At 42.2% G+C, this 22,794-nt stretch overlaps 1 protein-coding gene across 3 annotated transcripts in view; it reads left to right on the forward strand.

The window, feature by feature from the left end:
* Positions 1-22,794, forward strand: part of vwde (von Willebrand factor D and EGF domains) — a 222,673-nt gene that overhangs the window by 67,763 nt on the left and 132,116 nt on the right. For all 3 annotated transcript variants that reach the window (XM_073054145.1, XM_073054146.1, XM_073054147.1), the window contains exons 4-8: positions 3,749-3,817; positions 5,927-6,159; positions 9,807-9,896; positions 13,326-13,470; positions 18,476-18,699. In XM_073054145.1, the coding sequence (XP_072910246.1) occupies positions 3,749-3,817; positions 5,927-6,159; positions 9,807-9,896; positions 13,326-13,470; positions 18,476-18,699 (761 nt within the window). The remainder of the gene's footprint in view (positions 1-3,748; positions 3,818-5,926; positions 6,160-9,806; positions 9,897-13,325; positions 13,471-18,475; positions 18,700-22,794) is intronic.

Raw genomic sequence — 22,794 nt, forward strand, 5'->3', positions numbered from 1 at the left:
ACAGAGCTCTGATACTGTTGCATGTGGAAGGAAGAGCCAGAGATGTTACCCTTGGCTAACAGGGATTTAATCCAAGATTGTGCTCTGCTGGGGCGCGTCTGTCAGGAGGGAAGGAATCCAAGATTCTTTTTTTGTGGTCAGGTGGAGAAGCTCATCCCCATTATTTTTGAATTAATTTTTGTTAAGACTTGGTAAGTGACTATCTCCTCTAAAGGACATTAGTGAAACTGTGTTTTAGGGCAATCTGTTAGATTCTTGTTCACTTCTGAGATGATCACTTGTTATTTCAGATTTGGTTACTTTTTAAATTAAACTTCATAGAGTGCCACTGTCAAGTCAAGTCAAGTCACTTTTTATTGTCATTTCGACCATAACTGCTGGTACAGTACTCAGTAAAAAATGAGACAACGTTTTTCAGGACCATGGTGCTGCATGATACAGTACAAAAACTACACTGAACTACGTAAAACAACACAGAAAAAAACTACGCTAGACTACAGACCTACACAGGACTGCATAAAGTGCACAAGACAGTGCAGGCACTACAATAAATAATAGACAAACAATAGGCACAGTAGAGGGCAGTACATTGGTGTCAGTCCAGTCTCTGGGTATTGAGGAGTCTGATGGCTTGGGGGAAGAAATTGTTACATAGTCTGGTCGTGAGAGCCTGAATGCTTTGGTGTCTTTTCCCAGATGGCAGGAAGGAGAAGAGTTTGTATGAGGGGTGCGTGGGGTCCTTCATAATGCTGTTTGCTTTGTGGATGCAGCATGTAGTGTAAATGTCTGTAATGGCGGGAAGAGAGACCCCGATAATCTCAGCTGACCTCACTATCCGCTGCAGGGTCTTGTGATCCGAGATGGTGCAATTTCCAAACCAGGCAGTGATGCAGCTGTTCAGGATACTCTCAATACAGCTCCTATAGAATGTGATGAGGATGGGGGGTGGGAGATGGACTTTCCTCAGCCTTAGCAGAAAGTAAAAACGTTGCTGGGCTTTCTTTACTATGGAGCTGGTGTTGAGGGACCAGGTGAAATTCTCCGCCAGGTGAACACCAAGAAATGTGGTGCTCTTAACGATCTCTACCGAGGAGCCGTCGATGTTCAGCGGAGAGTGGTTGCTTCATGCCCTCCTGAAGTCAACAACCATCTCTTTCGTTCACATTCAGAGACAGGTTGTTGTCTCTGCACCAGTCCGTTGGCTGCTGCACCTCCTCTCTGTAAGCTGACTCGTCGTTCTTGCTGATGAGACCCACCATGGTGGTGTCATCAGCGAACTTGATGATATGGTTCGAGCTGTGTGTTGCAGCACAGTCATGGGTCAGCAGAGTGAACAGCAGTGGACTGAGCACACAGCCCTGGGGGCCCCCGTGCTCAGTGTGATGGTGTCGGAGATGCTGCTCCCAATCTGGACTGACTGAGGTCTCCCAGTCAGGAATTCTACTATCCAGTTGCAGAGGGAGGTGTTCAGGCCCAGTAGGCTCAGCTTTCCAATCAGTTTCTGAGGGATGATTGTGTTGAATGCTGAACTGAAGTCAATGAACAGCATTTGAATGTACGTGTCTCTTTTGTCCAGGTGGGTTTGGGCCAGGTGAAGGGTGATGGCAATGGTGTTGTCTGTTGAATGGTTGGGACAGTACCTGAACTGCAGGGGGTCCAGTGAGGGGGCAGCAGGGTGTTGATGTGCTTCATGATGAGCCTCTCGAAACATTTCATGATGACGGATGTGAGTGCAACGGGATGGTAGTCATTGAGGCAGGACACTGAAGACTTCTTTGGCATGGGGACGATGGTGGCGGCCTTGAAGCATGTTGGAATGATGGCGCTGCTCAGGGAGATGTTGAAGATGTCAGTGAGAACATCTGCTAGCTGGTCTGCACATCCTCTAAGCACTCTACCAGGAATGTTGTCTGGTCCAGCAGCCTTCCGTGGGTTGACCCTGCACAGGGTTCTCCTCACATTGGCCATGGTGAGACACAGCTCCTGGTCATTTAGAGGAGGGGTGGACTTCCTCGCCACCACATCGTTTTCCACCTCAAAATGAGCATAAAAGTTGTTCAGCACATCTGGGAGTGAGGCATCACCCGCACAGTCAGGTGATGTTGTCCTGTAGTTGGTGATGCCCTGAATGTCCTCCCACATGCACCACGTGTCACCACTGTCCTGGAAGTGGCTGTGGATTCACTGGGCGTGTGCACACTTTGCCTTTCTGATAGCCTGGGACAGTTTGGCCCTCGCTGTTGTTAGGGCTGCCTTGTCGCCTGCTCTGAAGTTGGAGTCACGGGTCCTCAGCAGCACACGCATCTTCGCGATCATCCATGGCTTCTGGTTAGTGCGTGAGGTGATGGTCTTGGACACAGTGACATCGTCAATGCACTTGCTGACGTAGCTGGTCGCTGATGCCGTGTACTCCTCTAAGTTGGTAGAGTCGCCATCGGTTTCAGCCTCCCTGAACATGTGCCAGTCAGTGTGCTCAAAGCAGTCTTGAAGAGCAGAGATGGCTCCTGCTGGCCAGGTTTTCACCTGCTTCTGAACTGGTCTGGAGCGCCTGACCAGCAGTCTGTATGCTGGGATTAGCATAATGGAGATGTGGTCTGAGTAACCGAGGTGGGGGGTGGCGGGGCTGCACCCAGTATGCATTGAGGTTGTTTGTGTAAACAACATCCAGCGCATTCTCCCCTCTCGTTGCAAATTCCACATACTGATGGAATTTGGGGAGCACTGACTTAAGGTTCGCGTGGTTAAAATCACCGGCGACAATAAACCGTCCATCAGGGTGTGCGTTCTGCAGTTCGCTAGTAGCCCCGTACAGCTCACAGAGCGTCTCCTTAGCATTAGCGCTGGGGGGAATGCAAACACTGACTATAGGGACAGTGGTGAATTCCCATGGTAAATAAAATGGTCTGCATCTAACAGTCAGAAACTCCACTAGCGATGAGCAGTATCTGGAGACCAGCACAGAGTTCTTGCACCATTCCGTATTGATGTAAACACACAAGCCACCACTGCGAGTCTTACTGGAAAGAGCTGCATCCCTGTCCACTCGAAACAAGGCGAGCCCACTCAGCTGAATGGTGGCATCCGGGACTCCGTCGGTGAGCCATGTCTCCGTGAAAACATATGCACAGCAGACTCTATACTCCCGCCAAGTGTTTTGTTGGAGTCGGATGTCGTCCAATTTATTGTCCAGGGAGCAAACATTGGAGAGCAGAATGGATGGGACAGCTGGCTGGCTGTGGCAGTTGATTAGAATTACTAATTATCTGGAGTCCTGAACTTGCAATGCAACTACAAAGCTACAGTTCCTGAAATATATTAATTGAAAGGCAAGTGAACGGTATTCCAAGAAACAAATTATGAATCTCAACAGATAGAAAGGAATACAGCACTAACTGCAGCATTATCTGGGAAAATAATTCACCAGATTCAACTTCATGTCTAATCTCTGCAGGAGGAAAATTGGGGTTACTATTTACTTGGATAAGATTAATCAAACTGGCATTAGGTACTGTAAACATCGATTTGTCATTCTTAGCCCTGAAAGACAAGTAGGTAGCTTCAAATTCCCTCATCAAGTTATGCTGTACATAATGAAAGAAGTGTCATTAGGTTGAAGAGCCAGAAGAGCTTTGTCATTCTGACAACTGAGTATAAGATGAGGAGCAAGAACAGTAAGAATTAATAAGGATAATGACTTAACTAATTTAATAGAAGTGATCTCACTGATGTTCATTTAATTCTGTCCTAGTCTTGTCTGATACACAAGATAAACACAAATGTGGTCCAGAGGAGATGGAAATTGGAAATGCTTGCAGAGGTAAATGTCTATTTTACTCATATTATTGCATTCTGTTTATATTTTCCATTCATAATTTCATCCTGGTTTCTGTCTCAGTGTTTATTCTAGTCATGTGAATTATTTAAGAGACAGTGGGTGCATATTAACATCTGTCATCCATCATTTCTGCACCTAGGCTCACACATCCACACTGAACAGTTAATCCCAACTAATGGCACTTGGCTTCTATGCACAGTTGATTTAAGTGCTTGACCAGACGCTACTTAAATGCAACACACACAAAATACTTGAGGAACTCAACAAGTCAGGCAGCATCTATGAAGGGGAATAAATAATGAATAGGGAATGGGAGAAGAGAAGGGGGGTGAGGGAGAAATAACCAGAAGAGATGTTCATGCCATGAAGTTGGAGGCTACCCAGGTAGAATATGTGGTGTTGCTCCTCCAACCTGAGTGTGGCTTTGTCATGGCAGTATAGGAAGGTGTGGGCCAACATATGGGAATGGGAGGCTGAATTAAAATGGATGGTGATCAGGAAATTCTGCTTTTTGTGACAGACGGAGTGAGGGTGCTCAATGAACCCACAATCTATGTTGGGTCTCATCAATGCAGAGGAGGCCAAACCGGGAGCACTAGGTGAAGTGTCACCTTACCTAGAAGGACTGTTTTGAATGATGATGAGAGAGGAGGTGTAGGGGCAGTTCTAGCACTTGTCCCACTCCTTAAATGCTGTCCTTTGCTTCCATCTGCAAAGCATTCCAGATAAACTCCCCGTTTTCTGAAAAGTAGGTAAAAGGTCCCACTCAAATTCCTTCTAACTCTCTTGCCTCTTGTCCTATGTTGATGTCTATCAGATTTGTTCCCCTATGAGAGAGCAGACTGCTGAAAACTTTTATCCTTATCTATATCCCTGATACTTGTAATGCCCTAATTAAGATTTTTACTGCTATGCAGAAGGTATTTCATTTTAGCAGTTCTGTAAGAACAATCTGTTCTGCTTTCAGCCTGTTTGGATTTGAGCTGAGATAGAGGCTTTGTTGTTCAACTTAGGAATGTGGTGTCAACCAATTAGGATGGTGGAATTGGGCGAAGGTTCTAGAGAAATTTCATTGCCACAAAAACTCCACCTGCCTTTTTGTAGCCCATTTCATAAAGATATTGTTATCACCCTGTAGCCTAAGACTACCCTCCACAGCATCAACAACTCCATTAATCTTTCTGTCATCTGTGAGCTTACTGATTATGCATCCGACATCCATTTCCAAGTCATTCCTGAATACTACAAACAGTGAGGTCTCAACACTGATTCCTGTGGAACACCACAGCCAAGGCATTCAACACAAACAGCCCACTGTTTTAATCCTTTGTCTCCTTTAGCCAATCCAGTTTTGCATCCCATTTGCACTGATTCGTATGAGCTTTAACCTTTTGGTCCAGGGTCCTATGTGGTATCTGGTCGAAGGCTGTATTGAAATCTTGGTAAACAACATCTACTCCGTTGGAACTTTTCAGATTTTTGAGGCTTTGGCATATGCAAAGATGTGGTTAAAGTTACTAATACTACATGCATTATTTTATTAGAGCCTGAACATTTAACTTGTGATCTTTCATAGTAAAACTATTTCTTTGTTATTTGTCTGTTCAATATATATTTTGCACTAGACCCAGCACTCCTGAAATCTTTTAGGCTGCTTTTGTTATTTCCCTAAGCAAATGAAGATTTAATAGATAATAATTTTGGACTGCTAATTGTAGCAGTTAAACAAATCAAGCTGGCAGGGATAGCCTCGAATATGAGTTCATGGTGTGCACTAGGAGCATTTTCTTGGATCAATAGTCTATGGAACTAAGCAGAGTACAAACTATGTTAGCTTTATTAGTGTACAGTGAGACTGGCTGATAGTTGTTTTGCCGTATTTGGGATCAGTCTAATGAATACAGACCAGGGGTAAGTGTTAGATTGTGTAAATCCACATGGCTTAGTAATTCATTTTTGATAGAAACTACATTTATAGTACTGTGAAAAACAACTTACTTTTCTAAGTACTAAATGTCAGTCGGTGCACAGTGAATTATTCCGGAGTTTTGCCTGTGAGCTTTGTAACACTGATGTGTTTGTTTTTACCAGCTCCACATCCACCAGCTCCAGCTGCTGTTGAAGTTGTGGCTGAGCTCGATAATGATAGTGTTTACCTGAAGTGTTCCTTTGAGAGTCCAGCAGTGAATCATTCTCTTGGATTTGTTATTACATGGTTCCGTCTGTCATCTGATGGAACCAAACAGGAGCTGCGAAAAGAAACAACAGTCCAGACATTCTCTTTCATTGAACTAGATGGAATACGTCTCAGGCTTGGAGACCGGGTATGTTGTCCTATGATATATTTGTACATAAAATCGATCACATTTCAAAGCCAACGAAGGAAGTTTATAAAATTGAAACACTTTTTTTAAAAAAGAAAAGCAAAAACAGTTAAAGGAAAATCATATCCGCTGAAGTAGTTCACGTTGGAATTGCTGGTTCTCAGGAAGGTACTTCACATTGTAGGACATGTGAATGCTCATTCTTCTAAGGATATCATTTGGTATTTGTCCTGCTGCATGCTCCTTTAAATGTTGGCAACTTATCATTGAGACGTATGATCCTATATTTAGCTTTTCAACCCTGTACACATTGGGGGCCAGCTCACTTTCTTCACTTCTGCTGTGGTCCACCAACTTCCCTTTGGCATGTGTAACCTAACACATTAGTGTTATACTGTGTCTTTTGTTCTGATTTTTGTCCTGCTGCTTCCCCAGATTTGCCCCTTCACGCAATCTTTTTTTTTGCAATTGGAAGCTATGTTGAAATTTACAAATGAAGTTTGATGCCAGGTCTTGGCGTTTCTTAAATCTCTTTGTAATCTCTGGTTGCAGTTACATGGCAAAATTCAGTCTCAGTGTATTTATTGAAGGCTTAATGTTTTTTGTTTTGTGGCTTTATTTGGGAAAGAAATACAAGATCAGATCTCATGTTCAAAATTTGCTTGAAGCTTGTCGTGCTGATGGTGACGCTCTAAACAATCTGATTTGAATGCTTTGTTGGATGGGAGATGTGCCTGGAATGAGGAAAGGAAGGAATGCAGATTTGACTCTCTGAGAGCTGACAGTTTGCAAGTTTGGGTGCACAAAATGTAAACTCTTGCATTTCACTTGGCTGTTTTCAGTCAGAGGACATTTTTTAAAATTACCTTTACATCTTTGGTAGTAAGTGTGAGCATCTAACCCTATTGGCATTGAAAAGTAGTATCATTGTTGTACTTGTACACAAATATTTAAAAGCAAAATATGTGGTTTAAACACTGGAGGAGTAAAAACTTAATGGAGACTTGCTGTAAGCAATCTGTCATTCAAATAATCTAGTGTAGTGGTCGCCAACCCGTTGATCGCGATCGACTAGTCGATCTTTGAGACTTTCCCAGTTGATCCCGAAAAGAAATGAAAAATAAATAGACAAATACTGTTGAGAGATTGTTTCCGGGTTGCGGGGTTTTAGTTCCGTTCTTTCTGTCCAGTGCGCATGCGTGTAGCTCTCCCACACTATACAGTGTAACTCACTGGTCCCCAACCACCGGGCCGTGAGGAAATGCTATGAGTCAGCTGCACTTTTCCTCATTCCCTGTCAGCCCACTGTTGAACTTGAACCCCTGCGATGTCATCAGTCGCCTGAAGGCAGTGATACCCTTGTGCCAGGGATCACCGGTTGCTCTCGGGTGGCCAGCGGGAAGTGCCGTGGAGCGCTGCCTCTGAACCTGTTTAGCACACCGAATGTTCGTGGGGAATCCGGTGCTAAAATATTCGCAGACGACCTAATTCGGGCTCAGGGTTCCGTAAGTATCAGAGCAGCTACCGAGCTGCGATCTACTGAAATAAACATTTGTTGGCCGATAGATCCTACAAGGGGAGTGGGTGGGCACTCTGTCGCACTCCCCGCTCGGTCGGCCGCGCTCTCCAGACTGTAACCGCCGCGGCCCCGGTACGGGGACCTCCGGCCCTGAACTTGTCTTCTCACCCTACCCACGACCAGCCACACCTGGCCAAGGCATCTGGCAACGGGTGGGCGGGCGGGAGGCTGAGTTCGGGCCCGGAGGCTGTCTAATGAGGCAATGTCTCAAAACTGCTTCAGTACCCTGAGTCCAAGCACCCTGCACTTAAAGACGAACCCGCTGAGTTTTCTCAGCGGAAAAAACGTGAGCAAGCGGGACAGAAGCCGAGAAACGCGAAAACTAGAGTAGACTGTACATAAGGAACCTGCTTCGAGTATCGCTGTATTCCGGTCGTGTTTAACACCACCACCCCCACTGCCGGCCGGACTGCAAGAATATTGTCAATATTAAACCGGTCTGCGCTGCAAAAAAAAGGGTGGGTACCCCCGGTGTTTATACGTTATTTTTACTTCTGGGTTGCGGGGTTTTACTTCCGGTCTTTTCTGCCCTGGTGCACATGCGTGTAACTAATTGATGTGGGGTCGATTTTGCCTTTTACTGAGGCCGAGGTAGGGGATCTTGGGCTTAAAAAGGTTGGTGACCACTTATCTAGTGATTACTAAAATAGTTTGCAGGCATATAACTAAAAAGATGTAAAATGCATGCATTCAGATAAAGCAGAGAACATAAGAGATTGCAAGCCTGAGGTACAAATGCAAAGAAAATGTATAGTAAAAATAAGTCGGCAATTACCATTATCTTTCAATACATTTTGCAATGTTTTACAAAAAAACTCGTTAAAATGCAGAAAGGAATTGAAAAGAAAAGTCAACATAACACATCAAAATATATGGTGTGCAATGGTATATCCCATTCCAAATCCTCAATGTGCAATTTGCATACTTTTGCTTGAATACCCCCAAGCAAAATTACGTTTCACTTGGCTAACAAAATGCCTTTTTGGAAATAGTCTTTAAGCTCTTAAAATATCAAATGGTTCATGTACAGACCTTCAATGCGGCAACATGTTCCAAGGTGTTCCACTGGTGCGTAATCAAAAAAACTGAAGACAGAGCATATAAAGAAAAAAATTAATGTAGGCGACTCTGTAGACTGAGGAGGAAGTGGAAGTATAGCGTCCTTTTAAATAAAAAAAACTAAAGTCTATATGTAGATTAATAGAACCTGCTAAATGTTCATTGTTAATTAACATTAAATACATGAAGAAATATTTTTAAATGAAAGGAAAGAAAAATAATTAGTTCTCCTATGCTAGTAAATAGCTCTAATAGATGATCATGCTTCTTAAAACAATTATGTAAATACATTTTAGCAAAAATCCAGCCAGTGCATTTGGCTGCAAGTTCTAAATCATTTCTATCCTGAGTGGAAGCTACACCAATATACAGTACTATTCAAAAGTTTTGGGCACATATGTATAGCTATGTTGTCTAAGATGGTTTCACAATACTGCACTGTATTGCACTGTTCTGCTGCAAAAAAACCCCAAATTTCATGTGAGTGATGACAAACCTGATTCTGACATGGGTCTGATTTGTGGACTGAGAGTGGGTAGGGGGCAGGGAGAGTGGGGGATCATGGTTGGGAAAAGGGGGAGAGAATGGGAAGCGCCAGGGAGACATTCTGTAATGATCAATAAACCAATTGTTCGGAATCAAGTGACCTTGTCTGGTGTCTCCAAGCTGGGTGTGTCTCTTTCTGTGCCACCCCCCCCCCCCCCACCCAGGGCATTCCTTCGCTGCCACCTGTCCCACACCCCTCCCAAGGCACTCCACCCTTACCTTTCCCAACATCCTTCGCTGCTGCCAGATTTTTATAAACTTGTTCTCCGATTTGTGTTTACAAGTAACAGTATTGTAGTGAAAGTCTTGGGCACCTTTTGTACAGTACTATGGTACTCAATTCTATTGAATGGCTCAGAGCTTCACAGGTTGTTGACCAAAGTGATCTTGTTTGTGTTTTGAACGTTACTCTTACCTGAGCTATGTTTTTTTATATATCTGTTATATGTTTATGAATTCACAGATATACTGCAGAAGCTCAAGTTTCTATTTGGATAGTCAAGATAATCAAGGACCTTCTGCTGAGAGCAAAGAATTTTTTGCTGGTATTAAGGTATGAAGTAACTAATAACTAGCCACACCACGTCTTTATTCTCTTAGCTTATCCAGTGCAGTTCTGCATAAAAACTTTTATCAGTTCTTCAAACTAGACAAAATAGAAATATGTGACAGGTTAATAAAATCTCTGAACAGCCTTTATGAAACCTGCAGAGTTATGAAATGAATATAAACCTCAATTTTGTCATAAATGTGATGTAAGAACAGAATGACCAATACACAACTGGCAAAAACAAGCAGAATCGGTGACAGATGATTCATGTGCAATGGCTTTATCTTCAGCTATTGGATATTTCCTTGAACATTTGCAGAATCTGCAGGGACCCCTTTTATTTCTTGGTAATTCTGGCTTGCATTTATGTTGGATCTGAATATATCTAAATTTTACACCCCTTTTAGGAGCTTCAGTGATCATTTGAAGAGGTTCATAGTTCTTAAAAAAAAATTCTCCTTGTGGAAACCTGCGACAGGCTTTCTACTTTTAATACTTCATGGCATCGGGATCGATTTTCTTAAAAAAAAAGCAATATTTCCTTTTCCTTTAGCTAAGTTTGCTTGAACAGATTGTGCCAAATTGTATATTTTTAAATTGTTGTAACAGCGGAAAGATTTAAAAACATTTCAAGTAAGAAGCGTCTAATCTTTCTAAATTTCCTTGGACTATTGTTGATTCTACTTGTTTTTGATGGTTGTATATTGGTCAAAGTGAGTCAATATTAGTACTGAGATAACGTCAGTATACACTTAATGTTCATTGTACAATGGCAGGGAAAGTTGTAAGTTTCAAGAACATATTTTTAAATTTTCTCTCATATTTGGAAAATGGTTACAGATTTAATTAGTTTGACATGACATTCAGTGCAGAAGAGCCTGTTCCTGTGGAGCACTGTTCTATGTTCTTTGTTTTGCAAAATCAGCTGTGGAACTGCATATTCTATTTGAAGTAAATGCAGTTATTAGCTACTGTATTTTATTGAGGAAAATACTTGTGTAGATTTTATGTGACATGTTCTTTTTGCAGGATCTTTTGTTTGCAGCATGTGTTGCCACTTATGCTTACCATGTTTAAATATGATTTGTGTTTGTTTTAGACTGAGAGATATTGATGCAAATGCATAGATGCATGTATGTTTGCAACATTTCATTTTACCTCTCAACTGTGAGGATGACTGTTTAAGAAAGGAACAAGGTTTATTTCTGTATGAAATCCATTTAAGTACTATACTTCATCACAGTTTTATAAGCATTTATTCATAGGCTTTAAAAATGGAAATGAAAAAACACTTCCTTCACAAGTCTTACAAAATGCACGTTGCAATCATATGATCAAGGATTACAGTACCTATAAAAAGTATTCAAACTCCCCTCTCCCCCCCCCGGATGTTTCATGTTTTATTATTTTACAATATTGAATCACAGTGGATTTAATTTAGCTTTTTTTGACAGGGATCACAGAAAAGACTCTTTTGTGTCAAAGTGAAAAAAGATTTCTACAAAGTGATCTAAATTAATTACAAATGTAAAACACAAAATAATTGATTGCATAAGTATTCACCCCCTTTAATATAACACACTAAATTATCACTGATAAATTATCACCAGTCAAGTTGTTTCAATTGACTGCGATAAAAATACACCTGTATCTGGAATTTCCAACTGCTGGTGAGTTAATATCCTGGCAAAAACTACACCATGAAGTCAAAAGAACACTCCAAGCAACTCTGAAAAAAGGTTATTGAAAAGCACAAGTCAGGAGGTGGATACAAAACAATATCCAAGTGACTGAATATCCCTTGGAGTACAGTTAAGTCAATCATCAGTAAATGGAAAAAACTCAAAAACTTAGTGACCATGCAAGAAGGGACTAGTGAGGGAGGCCACCAAGAGACCTATGACAACTCTGGAGGAGTTACAAGTTTCAGTGCTGAGATGAGAGAGACTGCACATACAACTGTTGCTCAGGTGCTTTATCAGTCACAACTTTATTGGGGAGTGGCAAAAAGAAAGCCACTCACATAAAATCTTGGCTGGAGTTTGTCAGAAGCTACATGTGAGAGTCTGAAGTTGGCTGGAAGAAGGTTCTATGGTCTGACGAAACCGAAATTGAGCTTTTTGGCCATCAGACTAGGTGCTATGTTTGGTGTAAGCCAAATGCTGCACATCATCAAAAACAGACCATCCCTACCATGAAGCGTAGTGGTGGCTATATCATGCTGTAGGGATGCTTCACTGAAGCAGGCCTGGAAGGCTTGCGAAGGTAGAGGGTAAAACAAATGCGGAAAAATACAGGGAAATCCTGGAGGGAAACCTGATGCAGTCTGCAAGAGAACCGCGACTGGGGAGAATATTTGTTTTCCAGCAAGACAATGACCCATAGCATAAAGCCAAATCTACACAGGAATGGCTTAAAAACAACAAAGTTTCTAACCTGGAATGGCCAACTCAGAGTCCAGACCTCAATCCAATTGAGAATTTGTGGCTGGGCTTGAAATGGGTTGTTCATTCCTGATCCCCATGCAATCAGACAGAGCTTGAGCAATTTTGTAAAGGAGAATGGGAAAAAACTGCAGTGTCCAGATATGCAAAGCTGATACCTGTCCACACAGACTCAAGGCTGTAATTGCTGCCAAAGGTGCACCTATTAAATACTGACTTGAAGAGGATGAATGCTTATGCAATCAATTGTGTTTATATTTGTAATTAATTTAGATAGCTTTGTAGAGATCTGTTTTCTCTTTGACACAAAAGAGTCTTTTTCAGTAGACCAGTGTCAAAAAAGCCAAATTAAATCCACTGTGATTTAATGTTGTAAAACAATAAAACATAAAAACTTTCAAGGGAGGTGTATACTTTTAATATCACTGTAAGTCTTGAAGATCAAAGTCTTGTTCGTGAGAAGTGCACCCACCAGTTTTCATTGAGCTCATAAAAAAATTTGGACTAACTCTTTTTTTGTTTTGGAAAATGCCTTCAGTCTCCAGATATCTTGGTATTGATGATGTTGAATGTCAGTAATTTCATAGTAAGTGGCAATCTCATGACTTTAGTATATCTCTATGTGCTTTGGTTGGTGCTTACTTTACAGGCTGCACAATTTATTGTTGCTCTTTTGTACATCGTTTATGCCACTCTTTTTAGGTAAGCCCGTAAGCCCTTGTGACTTTGATGCCTTATTCCTGTTAATACCTGTTTTTAATGAGTGGATGTGTTCTTAAATACATATCTTCTACTGTTTTTTGGCATGATGGTTAATGAAGTAGTATTCTTTGGTAGTATGAAGTACTGAACCGAAACGATTTAAATCAGTGAGCTCTTGGTATGTATAGATTAAACTCTAATTTCAAGCAAACACCAGCTTCAAAGAATTGTTTACAAAAACATTCCTTTTCAGTTACTGTGTGACTGATGTGGTTTGATTTGCCAGATTCACCCCGAGTCTTTAACTATAGCAGAGGATGGCAAGCAACATAGGCTGGTGTTTGAGAGCACCATCCCGATCCCTTGCACAGAGTTCAGTCAAGCTGAAGATGAGTGCAAACTCACGATTTTGCTTAACACAGTTAATCAAGGTAAGCAAATTTAATTGTTTCATGTTTCCCTATTCAGTATTTTTATAATGTCATGGTTGGACCTTTATATTTCATAAATTTTCTTGTGTTTCCTAAACTGGTTAAAATAGTCTCAGATGGATTTATGACCAAGTTAGTATTTAATAATTTAGAGGTGTTGTCTGAAGGGAGCCTGTGGTGAACGAATGTATACATGTTAGTAGTGGTTACCAAAATTTTTAAGCCCTACTTTAGCCTTAGTGAAAGGCAAGATCGACCCCAGATCAATTAATTACACACATGCGCACTGGGCAGGAAAACCCCACAGCCCGGAAGTAGAAATAATGTATAAACACCAGGGGTACCCATCCATTTTTTACACCAAGGACTGGTTTAATATTGACAGTATTCTTGCAGACCAGCCGACGGGGATGGGGGTGTTAAACATGATGGGAATACAGCGATACTCGAAGCAGGTCCCTTATGTCCAGTCTGTTCCACAATTTAGTTTTCGCGGCTCTCGGCACTTAGCTTTTGTCCTGCTTGCTCACGTTTTTTCTGCTGACAAAACTCAACAGGTTTGTCTTTCAGTGCAGGGTGCTTGGACTCAAGGTGCTGAAGCAGTTTGGAGGGCTTCATTGCCTCATTAGATAGCCTTCTGGCCCAAACTCCAGCCTTCCGCCCTCCTGCCACCAGCCGCCTTGGCCAGGTGGGGCTGGTCGTGGGTGGGGTGAGAGGACAAGGTCAAGGGCCGGAGGTCCCCGTGCCAGGGCCGCGGCGTTTGCAGTCTGGAGAGAGCGACCGACCGACCGAGGAGTGTGAAAGGACAAGCGCCCGCCCCCCCTTGTAGGATCTATCGGCCGACAAAAGTTTGTTTCAGTAGATCGCAGCGAGGTAGCTTCTCTGCTACTTACGAAACCCTGAGCCCGTCTGCGAATATTTTAGCACCAGGTTCCCCACGAACATTCAGTGTGCTAAACAGGTTCGGAGGCGGTGCCCATCTGTCCGCGCGCCAGGCCAATAGCAACAGCACTTCTCGTCGGCCGCGCTCCGGGCCAGTAGCATCGGCGGTTCTCACCGTCCGCTCTCCGGGCCAGTAGCATTGGCACTTCCTGCCGTCTGCGCTCCAGCCCAGTAGCATTGGTGCTTCCCGCCGGCTGCGCTTAAGGCCAGTAGCATCGGTGGTTCTCGCCGGCCGCGCAAAGCGAATACTGGCGCGAGGGTGTCACGGCGATTAGGTGACTGATTAGGTTCAAGTTCAACAGTGGGCTGACAGAGAATGAGGAAAGGTGCAGCTGACTCATATTGTTTCCTTGCGGCCCAGTGGCTAGGGACCACTGAATTACACTGTGCAGTGTGGGGGAGCTATGCGCATGCGTACTGGGCAGGAAGAACAGAACTAAAACCCCGCAACCCGGAAACAATCTCTCAACAGTATTTGTGTATTTATTTTTCATTTTTTTCGGGATCTACTGGGAAAGTCTCAAAGATCGACCAGTCGATTGCGATTGATGGGTTGGCCACCACTAATGTTAGGGTTAATGATTCCACTGCCAAACTAGTTTTTGAGAGTGCTACATGTGCACTTTAAAAATTCTTTCACAAATCTTTGGCAGCAACAGTTGGGAAGAAGATTGGATCAGTGGTATTTAAAGTCATTTTCTGCTTTGGTCAATTTGACTTACCGGTATTTGTTTTAGAGTGCTGGTGGTATTTTGGCTTATTTGTGTAAGACATGCTTTATTTTATTAATACACTAGGTATTTTATTTTCTCAAAATGCAATGAGTTCCTTTAATTACAGTATACAATTGAGTTTTCTTTTGCTGTGTTTAAAATTATAATTCATTTGATTAAGCTTGTTGTAATAGCCAATAGGATTTGTCTTGTTAACTAATAAGATGCCCAGGGACATTCTAGATGGACCGGGGTTTGGGAGATGGGTAGCCAGTTTCTAGAGGGAGTGCCAGAGTTTTGGGGAAGGAGGACAAAGAAAGAAAATAGAAATGGACAACAATTGTAGCAGAGGAACATGAACACACTTGGAAGGACAGATACTGCTGTCAGAAAATCATCGTGCAGATAATGGTCTCAAAGCGAATGTGCAGATAACTTTTAATTAGCTACTTACCACACGTCTTAGAGAAAACTCGAGATGCCTTGCACTTGGAGATTTATTGGATATTTATTTAAGTTTTGCTTAGCCTGTGTTCTCAGACAAAATTGTTCAGTACTATGAGTAAACAAAGTGAAGCAAAACGGATTGATTACACCACAATGAGCTCCAATGATTGATCAGTGTCAAAAAAAAGACTGATTAATATATGTGTAAAAGGGCCCTTTTATTGTGTTTGTTATATTTTGTCAATACAACTTTAAAAGTTTCTGCTGGTGTGAGTTAAATTATTGCTTCCTGGCGAACAACATTTGCATGGGTTTGTCGGTGTTCAGAAAAGTGATTGCCTTATTTTCCCTTAAAGGAACAGTCAAATCTTTTATATGTTGTGTTTACTTGAATCATATTTACCCTAGATATATTTAATTATTGGAAATGGCTTTCTCATTATTATTCGCCATGCATTGTAGAGTTATGTTACTGTTCGTTTGAATTCACAGTAATAGCTAACTCATCACAAACCTACAGTGAGAGGATCGCATTTGGTATTTTGTGGCTACTCAAGGGGTACTCAAAGAAGGGGGATACTGAACAGACTCTGTACAATGTCTTGCAACTTCTGTGCTTTACTCAGTTTGTTAATGGAGCTGAAGGAGGAAGAGATGTAGGAAAATTATAGTGCAGAAACCCACTTGTGCTTGAAGAAAGGGATGTAGGATATTTCAACTTTGGGTAATTTCTCACCCACCCTCCTCCTTTTCCATTCCCTATTCTGGTTATGCTGTCAACACTTATCTTCTCCTCACTAGCCTGTCACTTTTCCACAGGTTCCCTTCCTCTTTCCTTTTCTTCCATGATCCACTGCCCTCTCCTATTAGATTCCTTCACCTTCGTCCATTTACCATTTCCACCTATCCTCTTCAACCCCTCTCCCCCACCCAGCTACATTCCTCCTCACCTATTCACACCTAAAACGTGCCAGATTGTAATCCTTCCTCCCCCCTCCCCACCTTATTCTGCCTTCTGTTCACCCCCAAAATTTGGTCAGTTAATTGGTCTACTTTTTAAAAAATTACATAATTTCATAAAAGTGATATTAATGACTCACAATGGATGTTATCTTAGTCGATTGTTTCCTAGGTCAGCATCTTGTGTTTTCTTCGGAGTTTCAAATGCCTGTTGCTCAATGATGGAATATGGTAATGTGGGGTTAGTTATATTATTTGTCTGTAACTGACCATCCTGTACAACTATCTGATGCTCTACAAAGTGCTACTCCAAAGGCTATGGCTATGAGCTACATTACTGTAGATAAACCTTAAAAAGCACTTGAAAATTGTGGTGATTGGGCTTCCTTTTGCTGTCATCCTCAAGGCCTTGGATATACTGTAGGACATCATTGACAGAGTAATGTGATCCAGTTAGCTGCTTGATATCAAATCCCAGGCACTCAGAAGCAGAGTGTGATCAGAGCCAAGAATAGAATAGGGTATGATGTGACAAAGTGGAAATATTTTCCATCATGCCAGACCAGCCAGCAGAATTTACCGTCATTGCAATGACAGTATCTGAAATTTCCAAAACGTTGCATAACTGAAGGTGTGGCTGTAGTGTGAGTTGAGGTGAGCACAGAGTCGTTCGCTATTGGTTACATGTCCACTGACCTGGAGCAAATTTCCTTTATGCTCTGTAGTAAGGCTCACCAGGAGAGAGCTATATGTGCAGAGAAGTTGGTAGTATACAGCAATTAATTTCACGTAGCCTTGGCCCATTGGAAGTCATTAACTGTACAGTGATATAGTGCAGATTTGACCTGAAAAACCCAAAAGCCTTGCCATTGTTTCTGTGTGCATGTATACATTGGATTATCCAGGTTACAAATCTCTAATCTTCCAAACTGCACCAGGCCCAGCCATCACTTCTGTTGGCATTTTGAGTTAACATTGGCTCTGCAATCTAGTCCTTCAAGTTAATCAGTAATAAGCTGCCAATGCACTGCATCGGAACCATAATGTGTCGGTATACAGTGGATTCCAGTTAATTGGGACACATTGAGACCAGTCCACTTTGGCCCAATTGTGCGGCTGCCCCAATTAGTTGAAGTTTCATGGAAGTAGTTAAAAATGGTATAATAAATACAAACTATAGTTTAACTGAATAACAAATTATGTACCTAAATGAAGTGCAGAATAAATTAAAGCACCGTGAAAACTACTACAGTACAATAAAATGGTGTGTTTGTTCCTAATTTTTATTGCAGAGGAATTCACCCAGGAGCCTATACACTGCTGTGTTCTTTTCATTGACTGTAAATGATCAAAATCAGTACAGACACCTAGTGCAAATAATGGATTCCCTTCATACAATGCTATCAATAAATGCATCAAAAAATCTTCATTTTTGTTATAAAATGAGATGATTGTCAATACCTTCATGTTCCTATCTTGTTGAAGTAGTAAATTGTTTCATTTTCACTCTCGGCTGTTTCTGGTATCTCCAAGCCTGAATGCTTGGAACGGCAGTGAGCAAAACAGTTTTGAATTGTCTTCCAGCTTACTTCTCGCCAACTATCAGTGACAAAAATCAATGTTTTTTGAACACAAGTGCACGCAACTGATGACATTCAGAAACTGTTTACTCAAAGCACGGTGTAGTGTTTAACAGCCACACAAGTATACGCAATTGACGCTAGCTAGAAACAGTTCGGAAACAATCTCCTGCCTCAATTAAGTGGCATAGTGTTCCAAATATGAAAGGATCCTGGCTAATTTCTCAATTAGTTTTCATTCTTTTAAGAGTTGTCCTGATTAATCAATTAACTGGAAGTCACTGTATCTGCAATTTGATTTTCAGTCGTAATGAGTTGTATGTGATGGTCACTAATATTTCATCATTATTCCATTCTATCTAGATTCAATAAGTGCAGAATATTCTGGCACAAATCTTGCCCTTTCATCATGTCATGTGGACCTACACCGAGTGCCTTGCAATCGAGGCATATGCTCCCGATCGTCTGTTTACTATACGGCTATAACTGACTTTGCAAAGGATGGTGACAGAGTAACTGAAGTTCTCTCATTGCCTATTGCCACTGAAAACTTCCTCTGGAATAACTACACCCCAGAACCAGTTCAGGTTGTACAAACTTTTTACCAACTGTATTTTCGGCTTGCATGGGACATGAGAGTGAATTGCACAAGGATAAAGGTGTGAAGTTGGTGGGGGAAAACCTTACAGCAGTCCACTCTCAATAACTAAATAAATGCAGATTATTTTAATTTTGAGAGTATGATAACAATTGAATTTGTGTGCCCTGTGTTATTTCTATTACAGTAAGGTTGGTTGTAAATGATAAAAGGGAGATTTCTGTGGTACCTAATACAAATTAAATTATACACACAAAATGCTGGTGGGACACAGCAGGCCAGGCAGCATCTATAGGGAGAAGCACTGTCGATGTTTCAGGCCGAGACCCTTCCTCAGGACTAACTGAAAGGAAAGGTAGTAAGAGATTTGAAAGTAGGAGGGGGAGAAAAAAGGAAAATGCAAAATGATAGGAGAAGACCAAAGGGGGTGGGGTGGAGCTGAGAGCTGGACAGGTGATTGGCAAAAGGGATACAGAGCTGGAGAAGGGAAAGGATCATGGGACAGGAGACCTAGGGTGAAAGAAAGGGGGAGGGGAGCACCAGAGGGAGATGGAGAACAGGCAGAGTGATGGGCAGAAAGAGAGAGAAAAAAAAGGAGCGGGAAGAAAACTAAATATATCAGGGATGGGGTAAGAAGGGGAGGAGGGGCATTAACAGAAGTTAGAGAAGTCAATGTTCATGCCATCAGGTTGGAGGCTACCCAGCCAGTATATAAGGTGTTGTTCCTCCAACCTGAGTTTGGATTCATTTTGACAGTAGAGGAGGCCATGGATAGACATATCAGAATGAGAATGGGACATGAAATTAAAATGTGTGGCCAGTGGGAGATCTTGCTTTCTCTGGCGGACCGAGCGTAGGTGTTCAGCGAAACGGTCTCCCAGTCTGCGTCGGGTCTCACCAATATATAAAAGGCCACACCGGGAGCACCGGACGCAGTATACCACACCAACCAACTCACAGGTGAAGTGTCGCCTCACCTGGAAGGACTGTCTGGGGCCCTGAATGGTGGTGAGGAAGGAAGTGTAAGGGCAGGTGTAGCACTTGTTCCGCTTACAAGGATAAGTGCCAGGAGGGAGATCGGGGGGTTGGGGGGGATGAATGGACAAGGGAGTCGCATAGGGAGCGATCCCTGCGGAAAGCAGAAGGGGGGGGAGGGAAAGATGTGCTTGGTAGTGGGATCCCGTTGGAGGTGGCGGAAGTTACGGAGAATTATACATTGGACCCGGAGGCTGGTGGGGTGATTTTGATTTAGAATGTTTAGTATTTGTTGACATCTTCCTTTTAAAAAAAAATCTTTTAATGTACAAACCCCGTTTTCAGAAAAGTTGGAATATTTTCCAAAATGCAATAAAAACAAAAATCTGTGATATGTTAATTCACGTGAACCCTTATTTAACTGACAAAAGTACAAAGAAAAGATTTTCAATAGTTTTACTGACCAACTTAATTGTATTTTATAAATATACACAAATTTAGAATTTGATGGCTGCAACACCGGTTTGGAAGACTCCACATTAAGCAGGCTAATTGGTAGCAGGTGAGGTATCATGACTGGGTATAAAAGTAGCATCCATCAAAGGCTCAGTCTTTGCAAGCAAGGATGGGTCGTGGCTCACCCCTTTGATCCAAAATCCGAGAGAGAATTGTTAGTCAGTTCAAAAGGAACATTTCCCAATGCAAGATTGCAGAGAATTTAGGTCTTTCAACATCTACAGTACATAATATTGTGAAAAGATTCAGAGAATTCAGAGACATCTCAGTGCGTAAAGGGCAAGGTCGGAAACCACTGTTGAATGCGCGTGATCTTCGAGCCCTCAGGCGGCACTGCCTAAGAAACCGTCATGCTACTGTGACAATTATAGCCACCTGGGCTCGGGGGTGCTTCGGAAAACCATTGTCACTTAACACAGTCCGTTGCTGCATCCAGAAATGCAACTTGAAACTGTATTACGCAAGGAGGAAGCCATACATCAACTCTATGCAGAAACGCCGGCGAGTTCTCTGGGTCTGAGCTCATATCAGATGGACCAAAAGACTGTGGAACCGTGTGCTGTGGTCAGATGAGTCCACATTTCAGCCAGTTTTCGGAAAAAATGGGCGTCAAGTTCTCCGTGCCAAAGATGAAAACGACCATCCTGATTGTTATCAGCGAAAGGTGCAAAAGCCAGCACCTGTGATGGTATGGGGGTGCATCAGTGACCGCGGCATGGGTGAGTTTCATGTATGTGAAGGTATCATTGACTCTGAGGCGTATATTAAGATTTTAGAGAGACATATGTTGCCATCAAGGCAACGTCTCTTCCTGCGAAATCCATGCTTATTTCAGCAGGACAGTGCCAGACCACATTCTGCAGGGGCTACAACAGCATTGCTTTGTAGACACAGAGTGCGTGTGCTTGACTGGCCTGCTGCCAGTCCAGATCTATCGCCTATTGAAAATGTATGGCGCATCATGAAGAGGAGAATCAGACAACGGAGACCACGGACTGTTGAGCAGCTGAAGTCTTATATCAAGCAAGAATGGACAAAATTTCAATTGCAAATCTACTACAATTAGTATCCTCAGTTCCAAAACGATTAAAAAGTATTATTAAAAGGAAAGGTGCTGAAACACAATGGTAAACATGCCTCTGTCCCAAATTTTGTTGAGTGTGTTGCAGCCATCAAATTCTAAATTTGTATGTATTTACAAAATGCAATTAAGTTGGTCAGTAAAACTATTGAAAATCTTTTCTTTGTACTTTTGTCAGTTAAATAAGTGTTCACGTGAATTAACATATCACAGATTTTTGTTTTTATTGCATTTTGGAAAATATCCCAACTTTTCTGGAAATGGGGTTTGTAGATTTACAGAGAAAGATGAAACCCATTTCCACTAAGAAACATAATGGACTGCCAAGCATTCTTTCTTCAGCTGAGCTGAACTTGATGTAAAAGTTAATTTCAAAATTGGAGGTGGATTTGTTATAAGAATACTGAATGCATTGAAATTCCTGGTTCTATGTTTACAATTGATTTAATCTTAACAACTGATTTAATACCAGCATCTATTGTACTGAAAACCAAGAGGAATGTGGTGACCCTCGTTAATTACTGTTTACTGGTGTTATTTAGATGAAGAGTAGTGAAGTGCTTGGAGAGGTTGGTTATGGCAAGAATCAACTCCTGCCTCCCTCAATTTGACTACTGCATCAAAAAGGTAAACAACAGATAGGATTTCTCTGCCTCTACACTCTGGACAATGTCAGGCTGCTAACCACTACAGCTGGGAGTTCAGTCTGCCCATCCCAACATATATTAAGCTACAAGACCTGGATATCCGTACCCCTGTCTGAAACTGGATACTTGACCTCCCAATGGGCAGACCTCAAACAGTGATGGTTGCTGACACATGTACATGTACATACAGGAAAGATGGCATCAGAGAATAGCAACTTTTAGTGTGCAGCTCCCAAGGGAATCATCAAATATTTCTCCTTAGAACTGTTGCTGAAATCTGTAGCCGAGGACACTGCAGTAATTGTTCCGAGTTGTTTGAGAATAGATATGGATCTTTAAAATTGGCACAGTTGGAACTGCAGACCACCTAGGGAATGAATGTCATAACCAGACGATTACTTATCCTGGTGCACAGATGTGGCAATTGGATCTCATTCCTGCTCCCCTGACCTGAAGCATCTGGTTGGTCAAGTGTCGTCTATTTCATCTGCCAAAGGAGTTCTCTGCTGTCATCGTGGTAGTGGTGTTCATTCCACTTCTGGCTAATGTCAAGCTGGCTCAGGGGAGCTGAGCACCATGGTCAACAGTCACAAGACTGTGTACCCTAAAGCTCTTCTGATCATTGTGGGGGATTTCAACCAAGTCAACTTAAAGAAGTCTGTGACAGACTACCACCAACATATCACCTGTGGTATCGGAGGAGCTGACAAACCAGATCATCATTACACAACAATCATGAACGCTTACCATGTCATCCCATTCCTGTGCTTTGGCTTTACTTCCCTTCCAAGCGCATCAGCAGAGGCTGAAAATTACAGCACCAGTGGTTGGAGCAGTGCTTATAGATTAGATTCAGGGAATGAAT

The sequence above is a fragment of the Hemitrygon akajei genome, chromosome 8 (genome assembly GCF_048418815.1).
Source record: "Hemitrygon akajei chromosome 8, sHemAka1.3, whole genome shotgun sequence".
NCBI classification, from domain to species: domain Eukaryota; kingdom Metazoa; phylum Chordata; class Chondrichthyes; order Myliobatiformes; family Dasyatidae; genus Hemitrygon; species Hemitrygon akajei.